Source organism: Penaeus vannamei, chromosome 2 (assembly GCF_042767895.1).
Source record: "Penaeus vannamei isolate JL-2024 chromosome 2, ASM4276789v1, whole genome shotgun sequence".
NCBI classification, from domain to species: Eukaryota; Metazoa; Arthropoda; class Malacostraca; order Decapoda; family Penaeidae; genus Penaeus; species Penaeus vannamei.
The window spans coordinates 49,055,004-49,070,003 of NC_091550.1; the positions used below are offsets into that span (position 1 = coordinate 49,055,004).

General features: G+C 48.3%; 2 protein-coding genes across 12 annotated transcripts in view; one reads left to right on the plus strand and one right to left on the minus strand.

Annotated features, from left to right (window-relative positions):
• Mical (Molecule interacting with CasL) overlaps window positions 1–15,000 on the minus strand; it is a 138,193-nt gene that overhangs the window by 51,083 nt on the left and 72,110 nt on the right. The window contains exon 1 of one of the 11 annotated variants that reach the window (XR_011399272.1): window positions 12,587–12,639. The exons of the other annotated variants lie outside the window; for them this stretch is intronic. The gene's annotated coding sequence lies outside the window, so the exon portion shown is untranslated. Of the gene's footprint in view, window positions 1–12,586; window positions 12,640–15,000 lie in introns of those variants that run through there. 11 annotated transcript variants of the gene reach the window in all.
• On the plus strand, window positions 1,009–2,278 carry LOC138865792 (spermatogenesis-associated protein 31H1-like). Its single transcript, XM_070137120.1, has 2 exons — window positions 1,009–1,096; window positions 1,383–2,278. Exons 1-2 carry the CDS (start codon window positions 1,009–1,011, stop codon window positions 2,276–2,278), a joined length of 984 nt encoding a protein of 327 aa, XP_069993221.1.

The window sequence follows — 15,000 nt, forward strand, 5'->3', positions numbered from 1 at the left end:
TAGTAGTAGTAGTAGTAGTAGTAGTAGTAGTTGTTGTAGTAGTTGTAGTAGTAGTAGTAGTAGTAGTAGTAGTAGTTGTTGTAGTAGTTGTAGTAGTAGTAGTAGTAGTAGTAGTAGTAGTAGTAGTAGTAGTAGTAGTAGTAGTTGTTGTTGTTGTAGTAGTAATAGTAGTAGTAGTAGTAGTAGTAGTAATAGTAGTAGTAGTAGTAACAATCTTAATCACAGTACCAGCCGCAGTCATCGCCCCAGCCGTATCTTCACCCTCCCCCCCCTCCAACCCCCACCTGACCATGTGGCGTCGCCGTTGCACGCCGCCGCGCGTCGGGGCCCTTCAGCGTCGCCCGTCGCCGCCCCCGACCCACGCCTTATAAGGAGGCCGCGTCACGCTTCGCTTTCCCGCCCGTCTGGTCGATCTTCAGCCTCCGTGATAACGCGGCCGATATCAGGAGGTCGTTCCTTATCGATGTCATAAAGCATAATCTACGTTTTTTTTTTTTTTTTTTTTCTGTCTATCATTTTCTTTATTGGGGTGTTCTAACTCTCACACTCTTCTTTTTCTCTCTCTCATTTTTCTTTTCGTTTTTTTCTTCTTCTTTTCCTTTCTTCTCTTTTCGTTTACTATTCCCTTTTCTTCTTCTTCTTCTTTACCCCCTTCTTCCCTACTCCAATTCTCCCTTCCTCCCTCCTTCCCTCTTCCCTCTTCCCTCCCCTTTACCCATATACTCATGACACTTCGCTCTTGAACGTTCAATCAAATGCCTTCAATTGTATTGTAAAAAAAATAAATATATAAAAAAATAAAAATAAATAAATAAATAATAAAAATAAATAAACGAAAAACTAAAATAAATAAATAAATAAAATCAAGACGAAGAAGAAGGAGGAGGAGAAGGAAGAAAAAAAAAGTACAGTCAACCTGTCTCCTTCCTTCTATTGTTACCTAACGGACATGTGAAAATGTGACGTCACGCTAACGTCCGTTCAAAAGCTATATGAACGGCGGCGTGCATGTGGCATGTGCAGAGTGAACATCATAAACCTGTACAAAGAACCAGTATCATGCAGGCTTCTTCAACATGCCGTCATGCAGTCACAGGTTTATGTTTTTTTTTTCTACATCCGGGTTCCATCCCGATGACAGTACTGCTAAGAATGAGAAAGTAGTAAGCAAATATAATAAACAAATAAAATATAGTAATAATAACAACAATAATGATAATAATCATAATAAGTGAATAAGAATTTTGACATCGAACTGGTATTAGCATTTCTCTAACAATAAACTCCTTTCTCCTTGTCAAGTGTTCTCTGATCAACATTCTCCAATTTGCAAAATAAAATCCTTTTCCATCTGCAACATTCAACGTTCTCCACTCCTACAGCATTCAACATTCTCTACCCTGCAATATTCTACATTTTGCCTTTGCAACATTCAACATTATCCAACCTGCAACATTCAACATTATCCAACCTGCAACATTCAACATTATCCAACCTGCAACATTCAACATCATCCAACCTGCAACATTCAACATTATCCAACCTGCAACATTCAACATCATCCAACCTGCAACATTCAACATTATCCAACCTGCAACATTCAACATCATCCAACCTGCAACATTCAACATTATCCAACCTGCAACATTCAACATTATCCAACCTGCAACATTCAACATCATCCAACCTGCAACATTCAACATTATCCAACCTGCAACATTCAACATTATCCAACCTGCAACATTCAACATCATCCAACCTGCAACATTCAACATCATCCAACCTGCAACATTCAACATCATCCAACCTGCAACATTCAACATTATCCAACCTGCAACATTCAACATCATCCAACCTGCAACATTCAACATCATCCAACCTGCAACATTCAACATTATCCAACCTGCAACATTCAACATTATCCAACCTGCAACATTCAACATCTTCACGTCAGCAACATTCAACATTATCCAACCTGCAACATTCAACATTATCCAACCTGCAACATTCAACATCATCCAACCTGCAACATTCAACATCATCCAACCTGCAACATCCAACATCCACGCCTTTGCAACCTCCTCCGACCAGCAACCTTCTCACTTCCCTATCATCCAACATTCCCCACTCCGCAGCACTCGGCATTCCCCCCGCTGCAACATCCAACATCCTGCCCCTGCGTGACCTCCGCCACCCGGCCGCCACAAACACCGCCATCGAATGTTCAAGACACGTTCGCAGCAGAGACGCCAAGCGGTGTTCGGGGAATATTCATTAATCCAAACTACACCCCTTACTCCCCCCCCCCTCCATCCCCCTCCACCCCCATTCCCCACCCCACCTCCCCACCCCTTCCCCTCTCCCTTCCCCCACCCCCTCCCTTGTCAAATCCGGACAGATCTTGGTAAAGGCCATCGCATCATCCACCCACGTGGCGTACACAAAGGCATATGTGCAACGAACACCTAATGCATACATATGTACACACACACATACTGTACAAACTATAAAGACACAGACACACACACACACACACACACACACACACACACACACACACACACACACACACGCACACACACACACACACACACACACACACACACACACACACACACACACACACACACACACACACACACACGTGGGAGCGCAGCATAATAATAAAAAATAATAATAAAAATAAAACAATAAAGCGGACACAAGCTCACTTCTTAGGCGTCAGCGCCCACCCCAAAGTCACCGGGAAATCCCTCGATCGCGATGTCTCTAGCTCCCGCAGAAACGCGAAGAGAGGGAGATAGAAACAGAAAAAAAAGGGAGAAAGAGAGAGAGGAGAGAAGGGGAGAGAAAAGCAGCTGGCAACTCCCGGCCGCTGGCACCTGCGCCGGGCCTGCGCGTGGCCCCGACAAAGCTCCGTGATACTGCTCATTCCAGTTAAAAGTTGCTGTCATTGCTTTCTTGCGAATCCTGTTTTCCTTCCAAGACCAGACTAATTGCGACTACACCCCCCCCCTCCCCTGGCCACCCTCTCGTCTAGCGCCCTCCCCCTCCCCAACCCTAACAACAGAAAGTAAGAGAAAGAAAGGAAACGAAAGAGAGAGGAGGGAAGCCTCCACGTAAACTCCCGCCTCCGAACGTCGCCGGCGCGGAACCGCCAAAATCCGAATCGCAGCTTATCGCGCCCGCCGACGCGGACACGCTCGGCCGCGCCATTCGTCACCCTGCCCTGTCGCGTCACTGTAGGTCCTGTCCGCAGCTTTGTTTATTGACGGGAAAGATCAGCCACGCATCGCAGCTCGCAACCGCTACCGAGGCCCCCGCCGCCGCCGCCGCCGCTGCCGCCACCACCACTACAGCCGCCCGCACCACCCACGGTTACCGCCCGCTACGCTACGCTGGAACTAAGTGCCGCTTATGTAACTACGAAACGCCAGGGGGGCGGAGCATCGAATAAACATTCTTACGCCCGTGTAAACACCTTGGGCGAGCGTGCGCACGAACGTACACTAACACTATTTAGTAAGCATACACAAATGTAAAGGCACGTGTCGATACATGAGGGACATGCATGTAAACGTAAACACAACCAAACACAAAAGCGAACACACTAACTCGGAAAGAGGACAAATACAAAAATAACACGACACGCACGCAAGCCCGAAGACATAAAAAGAAGCAAAACATTGGCACAAACAAACAAAACGTTAACCTGCGCAAAACATAAAACACTGACACACACATAAATAAAATATTGGTACAAAAACAAAATACTCGCCCGAACAAAAAGGCAAAGCATTCGAATGCACACAAATAAACAAAACATTCGCACGCACGAACAAAAACAAACGAAACGGATAGAAGCAGAGAAGAGTGAAGAGAAGAGAAGAGAAGAGAAGAGAGATAAGAGAGAAATCAGTTCACACTAATTCCGACAAGCGACCACATATAACGATTAAAGATAACGAGTGAAAGCTGCAAACGGCAATCTAGCGCCTTTTTCTCACTCGTGCTGCCATGGTCAGCTAAGTGTGAAAGCGTGAACATTACTCCCAAAACGAGCGTATAGCATTTTGAACGCGAGAGTACGAGAGCGGGAGAAAGGGGGTGTAGCGAAGGGGTTAGGCGAGGGGGAGGGGGGCAGTGCTCTCGTCTTGAAAGTTCCTGCTGCGGTCGAACGGCTAAACGTGCGAACGTGTGGACAGTAGCGAATTCGAAAGAACGTACGGCAGGCAACTTTGACAATGGTGAAAGAATAAATCATTGACGGTTACTTACTACAGTTCTTGACGATGACAACGATGATGATCGTCACCATACCACAATGGTAATAAAAACGAAAATAAAAAAAAGAAGCCGACTGATAGCGATGATAACAACAAAAGACTAAAATACAAAGATACCACACGGTGAGTTTATAAACTCCAATCGCCCGGTGTATAATCACAAAACCGTTCCATCAGACAAGTCACTGATTCCCAACAGCCTATTCCCTAAGGCCTCCCGGTTTATAGCCACGGTCGTAATTCCTTGCCCCCCCTCCCCCTCCCCCTCCCCCCTCCCCCAATCCCCACCCTTACCCCCCCAAGCCTCTCTCCTCCTCAAGAACACGATAATCAGGTAATTAAGTAGCTAACGGGTGGTCCCTAATGATGGCACTCTGGGATCCCCCCTCCCCCTCGTCCCCTCAACCGCTACCACCCTCCCCTTCCTCCCCTACTCCCCTCCCCTCACCCCACCCCCCTCCCTCCCCCCGCTCACTTCCGCCACCTGTTGCTCCCTTCTTCCCACTTCCGGCTCTTCCACCCACTCACCCACCTACCCTTTCCCCCCCTCCCTCCCCTCCCCCTCTTCCGTTCTCAACTCCAACACCCTTTCCTCTGAAAGCTCCTACCTCAACCCCCTCCCTTACTCTGCTCTCCCCTACCCAAATCCCCCTCAAACCCTCTGCTCTTGCCTATTTCTTCCCTTTTTCTAACCCATACCTTGTCCTACCCTTAGCCGTACCCCTTTCCCCAAGTACCCTCCTCCCTCCCCCCCTCCCCGGTCGGGTCATGCACCCCACTCGACTCGCTGCTCTTAATTGCTCTTCGCCTAAGCTTCGCACTCCTATCATCATTATCGTTATTATCATCATCATCAACATAATCATCATCATTATCATCCTCTTCGTCTTCCTCCTCATCACCATTTCTCATGAAAACCATTACCATAACTATCATCGCCATCACCATCCTCATTAACACCATCATCATCACGATCACTACCACCATATATTTTTATTATTCTTTTTTTTGCGGGGGGGGGGGGGGGCACGAACACGAGGCGAGACCGGGTCGCCCCCCCCCCCCCCCAAGAAGGGCTCCGACCACTCACACTTAATAAGTATGTCCGTCTACTTCCTCTTCCGATTTCATGAACGCAGTAGCCATTTCGACTGCGAGACTAATTACCGGATTTAGTGTCTGTCTGTCTGTCTGACCGGGTATGTGTGTGTCTGTCTGCTTGAAGGATGAACCGTCTGCGTATCTGTCTACTTGCAGTCTGCCGATATTCTACCTCGATATTTGTGTGTCTGTCTGCTTGAAGTTTGAACCGTCTGCCTTCTGTCTACTTGCAGTCTGCCGATATTCTACCTCGATATTTGTCTGCTTGTTTCCCTTCCTTTCCGATTGCCTGCGTGCTTGCCTGCCTATCCGTTCCGCCTGTCTGCCCTACACGTTTGCCTCCCTCCCTGTCCGCTTCCTTTCCTCCCCGTCTCTCCGTCTTGCTCGCGTGCTTGCTTCCCCGTCCACCCGCCTCTCGCTCTCGCTCTTCTCCCCCACCTCCTCCTACCTTTCCCTCGTCGGCTTCCACTGTCTACGCCCACCCCCCTACGCCCAAGCAAAGGCAGACAGGGGTCCCTCCCTACCCGGCCTCCCCTCCTCCCCCGAATGCAAAACGCTTTCACTTTCCGTCGCGTAAACAAGCACAAGCACGATTTACTGACCCAGCAGACACTCGAGCGTCGGGCAAGAGGGAGTATCCGGACCGGCAGAAGACTCGAAGACGCAATTAACACGACTTTACGAACCGATCGACGCGGAAGTCACGTGCATTTGCATAATTTGCATCTGGACGACGTCGCACGCCACGACCCTTCCAAAATATATACCCATGCAGTGACGCCTTCATTTCAAAGATTTTAGGGGAAAAAAAAACAAAATAAAAGAGCATGCGATACATAAATTACCAAGTTATAAAAAAAAATGAAGAAGAAGCACCGAGCTACGTCCTGATTCCAAATCAAAATGTGCATGCAAGAATAAATCCAGCACCACGTAGGCAAAACTGGAGAAATCTTTAACGCAAAAATTCATATCCTAGCGCAGCAGTGCAAATTCTGGTTGCACAAGTGTTCCATGAAAGAGCAAAGCTTGTCAAGTTACATTAAAACGAACTTAAAACAATGGACAAATCTCAACACCATTTTTTCCTAAAAAGTGCAACGTAAAATTCGAATGAAGAAAAGTTTCATGTTGTATACTATATTTAACGAAGCACAAAACAAAACAATAGGCTCGTGATATTATATATACAGTTTACTTGGTGTTTGTGACACACGTAAACGGAATCAAATAAAACTTATACCAAATGTACTGCATAATGTCCGGCAACGGTAATACTAATAATCCTCCACTTACCACATGACGAAGTTGTACAAGTATACGTACACACTTAGTGCTCGTCATTCCATACAAATATTAAGAGTCAGCACGTCACTGTATCCAGGCTAATCCACTGACACACCATAACACTGTAATCACATTAGCCGCAAAAGAAAAAAAAAACTTAATACCTCCACAGCACTTAAGTAACACAAATTACAAAAAATATATTTATCACTTAAAATACAAACGCACAAAAAAAAAACACTCATGAAACACCACAACACTTTAACCCGCACTGAACACAACACACAAAAAAAACACAACACACACCCCATCACCATCGAATTCCTTCCCGAGGTCCGATCGCCAACCACCACCTTCCCCGACTCCTCCGCACCACGTTATAACCGGCTGCCTACGTTACACGGCCTCGGAGCCCGCGTTACACAAGCCGAGCAAGCCACCCTACCATACCTTCCCTCACCCTAATAATCTGCTCCGCCCTCGCCTAGCCCCGGCCGCAGCTGACGCACCCTAATCACCCTCATCACACTAAGGGGAGCCCCGCCCATCTCTCCGGCTCTTGGGTTCGACGACGTGACAGGTCTACTTGGCCCCGCTGTTATATAAGACGATCATCGATGACCATGGCAATAAAAAACTAATTACTGAAAATGATAATTAATTCACTATCCCCCTCGAGTCTCTTAAAATCCCTTTCCGGAGATGAATGACAAAGCGTCTAACACCGTCGATAAATAATCTGCCCTTCAAAAAAAAAATAAAAAAAAAAATAAATAAAAGCTTTTGCCAAAAATAACACCAATATCAACCGCACTCGTGTCATCGAGCGTGCAAATGCAGCTCCACCACAGCTGCGATATCAATGATTAAGCTCTAAGAAAAAAACAAAACAAAACAAAAAAAGTACTGCACGACCGCAATTACTTCGCCACAAAAACAAAATCCCGCATGACAACACCGTTAAGACAAAAACGAGAACGAAAGAAGAGACAAAAAGAGAAAACGAAAACGAGTAGACAAACAGGCATGAGGGGAAATTTTCTTATTCCCGGACAATAAATAATTTCTTCGTCATTATCAACAATTTGGTCTATAGAATAATGGACGTAAGGCGAAGAAAAATAAATGTATGGCGGAGGGGCTAAATGTACGTAATGTTTCCTGTGCTGTCAGTTAAATACGCCAGGTGGTCGTGATCTGGCTATGGGCAGGTGTAACAGCACCGATGTAATTTTTCCTCATCGCCCTCCCTTCTTTAGCCATCTTCCTGTTCCTAGCACATTCTTCCTCTTTATTCCCTCTTCCTCCATCGCTACCAAACCCCCCTATACCCCATCATCCATTTTTTCTTCTCCTCCTCCCCTACTTCCTCACCCCCTCCGCCTCTTCCCTCCTTCCCCAAATTCTTCCAGTTCCCCCTCCTCTTCCTCTTCCTCTTCCTCTTCCTCCCCCGCCTTTACCTCGCCTACTTTCTCGTCCAGGCACCCGGGGGGCGGAAGTCCCGAGCGCCACCGTACAAGGAAGACACCGATTACAGCTGAGCGCCCCATCGAGCCCGCGGTCCGACCCACCTCCCGAAACACGTGCGCGAAATGTAAACAAAACACCGTGACGTGTGGGGAGTGACAGGAAGAACGACATATTTTTCATTATCATGTTTATTTATTTGTGTACGTGGGATGGGGGAGGGGAGGGAGGGGAGGGAGAGAGAGGGGGTGGGGGCACACCACTCGTGACCCCCTTCCTACACGCACTTTTTGCGGAAGGAATGGCAGAATTATTCGATATGACGGTTCTGTTGAGTTTAGAGATATTTCGAACTGAAAAATTGACGCTTTCAGTGCATGTACGTGTGCAAACGGCGACAAACAAATTAATAAAATACACACCCAGAAAACCAATACAAATAAACAAAAAAGAACACACACAAAAATAAAAGAACATTAAAGAAAATTACATAAAAATTAAGAGGAAAAAAAATAACAGCTCTCTTTTCGACCCCTAATTAGCATGATCAAATTCCTTTCCCTTCGTTCACTTTTTTCTCGCCTTCGCTACACGCTCTCTATGCATATTAATGAGGTTCTCGCCTAATAACCCGGTGAGTTTCGCTAAAGAATACACCTACGTGAAACATAAGCAAATGCTAAAATCAGCTGCAAATTCGAAATTGATGACAAATAGGGAGAGGGAGATGGAGGGTGGGATAGAGGGAGGAAGGAAGGGAGGGAGGAGGAAGGAAGGGAGGGAGGGAGGGAGATAGGGAGGGAAGGAGGGATAGAGAGAGAGAGAGAGGGAGGGGGATAGAGAGATAGATAGATAGATAGATAGATAGATAGAGAGATAGAGAGGGGATAGATAGATAGATAGACAGACAGACAGACAGAGAGAGAGAGAGAGAGAGAGAGAGAGAGAGAGAGAGAGAGAGAGAGAGAGAGAGAGAGAGAGAGAGAGAGAGAGAGAGAGAGAGGGAGGGAGGGAGGGAGGGAGGGAGGGAGGGAGGGAAGGAGGGAGGGAGGGAGGAGGGCGGGAGGAAGGAAGGAAGGAAGGAGGGGAGGGGGAGGAGGGGGGAGAGGGAGAAATAGAGATAGATAAATCGATAGATAGATAGAGATAGATTGTGTGTATTTGTATATAAGCATCCACATACAATAAACACACACACACGCATACGTACACATAAGGTAATTGGAAAAATATACAAATCCCTCTTCTTTACGGCTTTCAGAACCTATTCTAAACCAATAAAAAATAAAAAAAATCTTAGCATCATTACCAACCGCTCGCCGCTCTTTTCAATCCCCCAATGAAAAGCACGTCGACAGCACCGCCTCACGCCTCCTGAAGACCCGTGAGTCATGTGACGTGACATTACAACCGCGTCTTCCCCGTTACAACCGCACGAGCTCAGCCACGTCACCGCCGAGGTACGTATGAATGAATAAGCGAGTCGCCCAAAACACTTTTGGGAAAGGAAAGGGGAGATGGGAAATGTGAGAGAAAGGAAGAGGGAGAAGGGAAATGTGTGAGAAAGAAATAGGGAGAAGGGAAATGTGAGAAAAAGGAGAGGGGAGAAGGGAAATGCGAGAGACGAAAGGAGAGAAGAGAAATGTGAGAGAAGGAAAGGGGAGTAGGAAACTGCGAGAGAGGGGCAGAGATGAGAAATGCGATAGGGGAAAAGGAGAAATGGAGAAATACAAGTAAAAGAAGTGATAAGGGAAATGCGAAAGAAGAGGAATGCGAGAGAGGGAGAGGAGAAAAGGAGAAATATGAGAGGGGGAGCGAAAGAGAGACGGGAAGGACGGGGTAGATAGCACTGCGTTGAGAGGAAGGGGCAGAAGGATAAAGAAAGAGAATGCGAGAGAGGGAAAGATTGAGAGAGGTGGATGAGAGGAAGGGAGCGAAAGAGAAGACAGTAAGAGAGAGGGGAGAGGGAAAAGGGTTGAGAGGAAGGCGGGAGAGAGAGAGAGAGAGAGAGAGAGAGAGAGAGAGAGAGAGAGAGAGAGAGAGAGAGAGAGAGAGAGAGAGAGAGAGAGAGAGAGAGAGAGAGAGAGAGAGAGAGAAGAGAGAGAGAGAGAGAGAGAGAGAGGAGAGAGAGAGAGAGAGAGAGAGAGAGAGAGAGAGAGAGAGAGAGAGAGAGAGAGAGAGAGAAAGAGAGAGAGAAAGAGAGAGAGAAAGAGAGAGAGAAAGAGAGAGAGAAAGAGAGAGAGAAAGAGAGAGAAAGAGAGAAATACAAGAATGAAAGAAACACGAGAAAAAAAAGAAAAAATGAAAAAACACACATTAGAAAGAGACAGAATGGAGAGAAAACAAGCAGCGAGACTAGTGGGCGTACGAGGGCAAGGCTACAGGTCGTGTGGGCGTCGAGGCGGAACTCGCATGGCCGGTGTGGGCGCAGGAATGGCACGCACAGAACGGGGGCGGCGCGGTCATGGTAGTACGCGCCGCAGAGTACGAAGAATAATAATAACAACCATGATAATAAAACCTAAAGAAAAACAAGAGAAAGAGAATATAGAAAGCCGGCGAGTTGGTGTAAATATCATGTGGTTTACACGTGTGAAATGCATGGCCAGGAGAGAGGCGGCTGTGTGGTGGCTGGGTACATGGACACACCGTAGAAAATACGTAAAGGAAGGAGGCGGAATAATAATAATAATAACAACAACAACAACAACAACAACAATAACAATAATAATAACAACAATAATAAAGTGATGATGAAGACGAAGGTAAAGAAGAAGAAGATGATGATGAAGACGAAGAAAAAAGAAAAGAATAATAAAAAAAACGAGAGGGGGAGGAGGGGTGGACGGGCGTTCACAAAACAGCCAAGAAGGGAGAACCAGCGTGGGCGTGGAAAGTGGGCGGTAGGGAGGGGGGAGGGGTGTGAGAGGGAGCAAGAAACGCCAGTGTGTGTGTGCCTGTCACAAAGACACTTCCGGTTGGCAATAAGGAGGGAAAGTTGGGATCGAGGGTGGAGGGGGGAGGGGAGGGTAGGGAAACCAACCCCTTCCCCCCACCTCACCCCATCCCACCCTACCCCCACCAGGCCCCCGGACACCGCCTGGCACACGGCAGGGAAGCAACGGCAAAACAAAAACCAATCGCGCAAACGGCTGCACGACGGAACAAAGCCCAGGAGCTGCACGCGGAGGTTCGCTTTCGACGGCACCGCGCGCGCAAAACAGACTCGTTGCTATTATTTGTAATCGCCGCCGCCGACGACTTTCGCCCGCGACGCAAGTTCTCGAGGTTTGGGGTGGGGGTGGGGGGGTGGGGGGGAATGTTTTCTTCGTACTCAGGAAGCAAAAAGAGATTTAATGTACTCTCTCTCTATCTGCCTGCCTGTTTGCCTCTGTTCCTCTCACTTCCTCGCTCTCTTTCTCTTTCTTTCTTTCTCTCTCTCTCTCTCTCTCTCTCTCTCTCTCTCTCTCTCTCTCTCTCTCTCTCTCTCTCTCTCTCTCCCTCTCTCTCTCCTCTCTCTCTCTCTCTCTCTCTCTCTCTCTCTCTCTCTCTCTCTCTCACACACACACACACACACACCCATGCACACATACACCCATGCACACACACACCCATGCACACACACACACACACACACACACACACACACACACACACACACACACATACACGCACAAACACACACACATGCACACACACACATGCACAAACACACACATGCACACACACCCATGCACAAACACACACACATACATATGTACTCAAACACACACACACACACACACACACACACACACACACACACACACACACACACACACACACACACACACACACCCACACACACACACACACACGCGCGCGCAAAAGAAAAAAAATGCGTATGTCCTACTTTATTAAGGAATTTATCGTGTATTTCAATCCGGGAAACATAAAACAATCCTTACATAACCGCGTATGCCACTCCACCTCCCGCCCGCAATCCTCCTTCCTGGACAATTAATTAAGACCCCACATAACAATCCGTCAAAACAATAATAACAATAATAATAAATACTGCCTATTCCCTTACACCTGTTACGCCAAAAAAGAAAAAAGAAAAAAAGAAAAACAAAAACACCAGCTAAATAACCCACTAACTGTACCCCTAATTTCGGGCTTCATTAAAACACTCATTAAGGCACAAAGACCCGCACACTTCCCCATACAATTCAAAACAAGGAACAGACAAACACGGGCATTTCACAGCGTAAAAAAAGGGACCGTGCGTGCTCTGTTACTCTCTCTGGCGACGACCGAAAAACACGGGAATATAACGAACTGATCTAATGGGATCTTCGTTGTATATCCTCGGTGACCGAATTCGAAGAGAAGTCGGACAACCGCGTCTGAATGAATTAATAAACCCGAAATGTATTAAATCGAGCATTAAATTGAGTAATTACCGATTAATGGGCGACGGGAGTAGAGCCGTAAGATCCATCACGCGAGGACGTACCTGGAAAAAGAACAGGAATCAACGTTAGCGTACATTGAAATATAATAACATGAGATAAAAAAAAATATACATCACAATACGAGATTAAAAAGAAAAGAAAAGAGACTACGCGATCTTCTTAAAGCTCTCCCTCGCTATTGTTTTACGAGCTTCAAAGTTCAGTCACATCTCGTCTCCAAAAAGAGTTCCATGACGGGACGAAAATGCGGACCATCTCCCTCGCCTTTTTCTCTCGTCCTCTCGGCAATGCGCTCGACAAGACACCTCTCGCAGACAATGCGAAACACAAACAGACACGCACACGCACATTAAATACTGCTTACAAAAAAATGCTCATACGAGCGTTACGCACTCACACACACACACACACGCGCGCGCGTACACACACACACACGCACACACACACATACACACACACACACACACACACACGCACACGCACACACACACACGCACACACACACACACCCATATATACTCTGTGTTCCCATCAACCTTATTTTTTCTGTACCAACACAGCTTCTTTTTTTTTTTACAACTTCTACGGCTTCCCTTGTACCTACGGCCTCCTTAAGCCATCCCCTGTACCTAGAACACGATCTCCAAGAGTAGCAAACGCCCCTCTCATTGAGAATATCTTCTGTACCCATATCCTCACTCCTCCCCCGACGCTACCTTCTTGTACCCGAGATCAAATATCCTTCCCTTCCCTTCCGTCCGTCCCTTGCCCTCCCCCCTCTCCCTTCCCTCCCTCCCTTACCCTTCCCCCTCTCCCTTCCCTTCCTTCCCTCCCTTAATTTTCCCGCACTCCTTTCCCTCCCTCCCTCCCTCCCTTACCTTTCCCCCTCTCCCTTCCCTTCCTTCCCTCCCTTAATTTTCCCCCACTCCCTTCCCTCCCTCCCTCCCTTACCTTTCCCCCTCTCCCTTCCCTTCCTTCCCTCCCTTAATTTTCCCCTCACTCCTTCCCTCCCTCCCTCCTCCTGCCTTTCCCCCTGCTTCCCTCCCTCCCTCCCTCCCTTAATTTTCCCCACTCCCTTCCCTCCCTTCCCTCCCTTATTTTTCCCCCTCTCCCTTCCCTCTCCCTCCCTCCCTCCCTTAATTTTCCCCCACTCCTTCCCCTCCCTCCCTCCCTCCCTTACCTTTCCCCCTCTCCCTTCCCCCTTCCTTCCCTCCCTTAATTTTCCCCCCACTCCTTCCCTCCCTCCCTCCCTCCCTCCCTCCCTTACCTTTCCCCCTCTCCCTTCCCTTCCTTCCTCCCTTACCTTTCCCCCACTCCCTTCCCTCCCTCCCTCCCTTTACCTTTCCCCCTCTCCCTTCCCTCCCTCCCCTCCCTTACACTCCCCCCTCTCCCTTCCCTCCCTTCCCACCCTCCCTCCTCCCTCCCTCCCTCCCTCCCTCCTCCCTCCCTCCCTCCCTCCCTCCCTCCCTCCCTCCTTCCTTCCCTAACCCTCTTCCCTTCCCACTCTATCTCCATTCGAATCCCAAGAGAGACAATTAGAGTCACACCCTCTCCAACTCACTCCTCGATCCCAAAATACCCCTGCCCTTTCCCTCCTTAACCTCTTCCCTCCTTTTCGCCCGCCTTACTCCCTGCTGCTCCCTTCCCCTTCTCTTTCACCTATGATGCCCCTGTCACCCTTCTTCCCTCCTTTTTACTCTCCCTTCCCCCTCTCCTCCCACTGCCCTTCCCTCCTTTACGACCCATCATACTTTACCCTCTCCTCCTCCTCCCTCCTCCAACCCACCGGATCCTTCCTGTAACACATCTCCCCCCCCCCTTTATAGCCCCCCCATCTCTCACCCGTTCTCCTAAACTCTCTCCATTTTTCACCAAACGCTCTCCTCTCTTTCCCTTCTCCTCCCTCACTTTTCATCCCCTCCCCTTTCCTTCCCTCCTCTCTCTCCTCCATCCCATCCTTTCTCTCTGCTTCCCACCAACTCCCTCCTCCCTCACCCTATCCCCACCCCCAACCAACCCCCTTCCTCCTCTTTCACCCCCTACCCCTCCTCCACTCCCCATTCCCTGCCACCCTCCCCTCCACTCCCCATTCCCTGCCACCCCTCCCCTCCACTCCCCATTCCCTCCCACCCCCTTCCTCCTCTCCCTCCCTCCCTCCTCCTCCTCCTCCCTCCTCACCTCTCGTCCCAAGAGCATCCTCAGGAAACACATGACGTAACCCCGGTCTCCCCGAGGGTCACCGAGGCTTAGTCACGGCTCCTCCTCGAGATGCCGCGGCTCCTTCACCTACGCCTTCGCTCTCATCACCTCATTCTCCGCGCATATACAAGTTGTTGATACAAGTTGATTGTGTGAGAGAGTAAGTGGGTGAATGAGGGTGCGGGCGCGGGCGAAACTATGAT